This window comes from Octopus bimaculoides, chromosome 17, assembly GCF_001194135.2.
Source record: "Octopus bimaculoides isolate UCB-OBI-ISO-001 chromosome 17, ASM119413v2, whole genome shotgun sequence".
Lineage (NCBI taxonomy): Eukaryota > Metazoa > Mollusca > Cephalopoda > Octopoda > Octopodidae > Octopus > Octopus bimaculoides.
In genome coordinates, this window is record NC_068997.1 from 19,213,447 (window position 1) to 19,214,850 (window position 1,404).

Sequence of the window (1,404 nt, forward strand, 5' to 3'; positions counted from 1 at the left end):
ATGTGGTTATTTAACATAATGGATAATCCAGTGTTGCTTTTAATTAACAGTTCCTCTATGGAGATTAACGGTAACAACAACAACAATACCAACAATGGCAGCAACAATAACAACACCAACAGTAGCAATAACAACAACAATAACAACAACAGTTCTGAAAAAACCGAAAGTAAGAGCCCACCACACAACACTGAGTCTAAAGTGCAGAATCTGTTTCGACTGTTAGTGCCACTGATGAAAAGTGATCACTCGGACATGAGGGACATTGTGGTCAGTGCACTGGGACACACTAACCCAGCAGTTTTTAAGTAAGAATTCATTATCATTAATATCATTATTATTAAGGCAGCAAGCTGGCAGAATCATTAGCACACTGGGCAAAATGCTTAGCAACATTTAGCCCGTCTTTGCATTCTGAGTTCAAATTCCACCAAGGTCAATGTTGCCTTTTATCCTTTCGGAGTCAAGAAATTAAGTACCAGTGAAACACTGGGGTCGATGTAATTGACAAGTCCCCTCCCACCAAAATTCAGGTCTTGTGCCTGTAATAGGAAGAATTATTATTATTATTATCATTATTATTATTATTATTATTATGATCATCATGTGAGAGCACATGGCCTAGTGGTTAGGGGGGTTGCACTCATGATCTAGCGATCGTGATTTCAATTCTTAGACCAGATGGTGTGTTGTATTCTTGAGCAAAATATTTCATCTCATGCTGCTCTGCGATCACTTTGACACCTGACATGTGATGCACAGTGCACCTGTTCAGACAATGTCAATTTGATGGAGGAAGTGAACTAATATGCAGCACGAAAATTTAATCACTATAAACAAATCATTTGTGCAGATCGTTCAGCAAAAGCTGGATGCTCATATGTTGTCTTCTACTGGGGAAGTCCATTATCATTATCATTATCATTATTGATCACCATCATCTCCATCATCATCATTTAATGTCTGTTGTCCATTTTGTCATTCGTTAGATGGTTTGACAGAATCCAGTGAGCCAAAAGGCTGCATCATGCATCATATATATATGATTTGGTATGGCTGTTTGGATGCTGACAATTTGGCATAGCTGACGGGTCATTCAACCAGTTTTAATGACAGTACATTTTGGTACTGGAGACAAAAACATACACACACAATTATGTGTGCAAAAATATATACATACAGATAGAGAGAGAGAGAGAGAGAGATTACACATACCTTCAAACATAACTATATACTTACAAAAACAGAGACTGAGGGAGGAAGAGAATGAGGTAAACATTAAAATGTCAAATGTCAAATCAGCCAGTGTTGAATCTGTAATGCCAAATAGGTAGCGTCAAAACAGCTGTGCCAAAACATCTCATATTCCACATATATATATATATATATATATATATATATATA

At 36.9% G+C, this 1,404-nt stretch overlaps 1 protein-coding gene across 1 annotated transcript in view; it reads left to right on the forward strand.

Moving 5' to 3' along the window:
* LOC106877886 (protein furry) overlaps positions 1–1,404 on the forward strand; it is a 152,698-nt gene that overhangs the window by 88,092 nt on the left and 63,202 nt on the right. Inside the window, exon 23 of the mRNA XM_052974065.1 lies at positions 51–309. Within this exon, the coding sequence (XP_052830025.1) occupies positions 51–309 (259 nt within the window). The remainder of the gene's footprint in view (positions 1–50; positions 310–1,404) is intronic.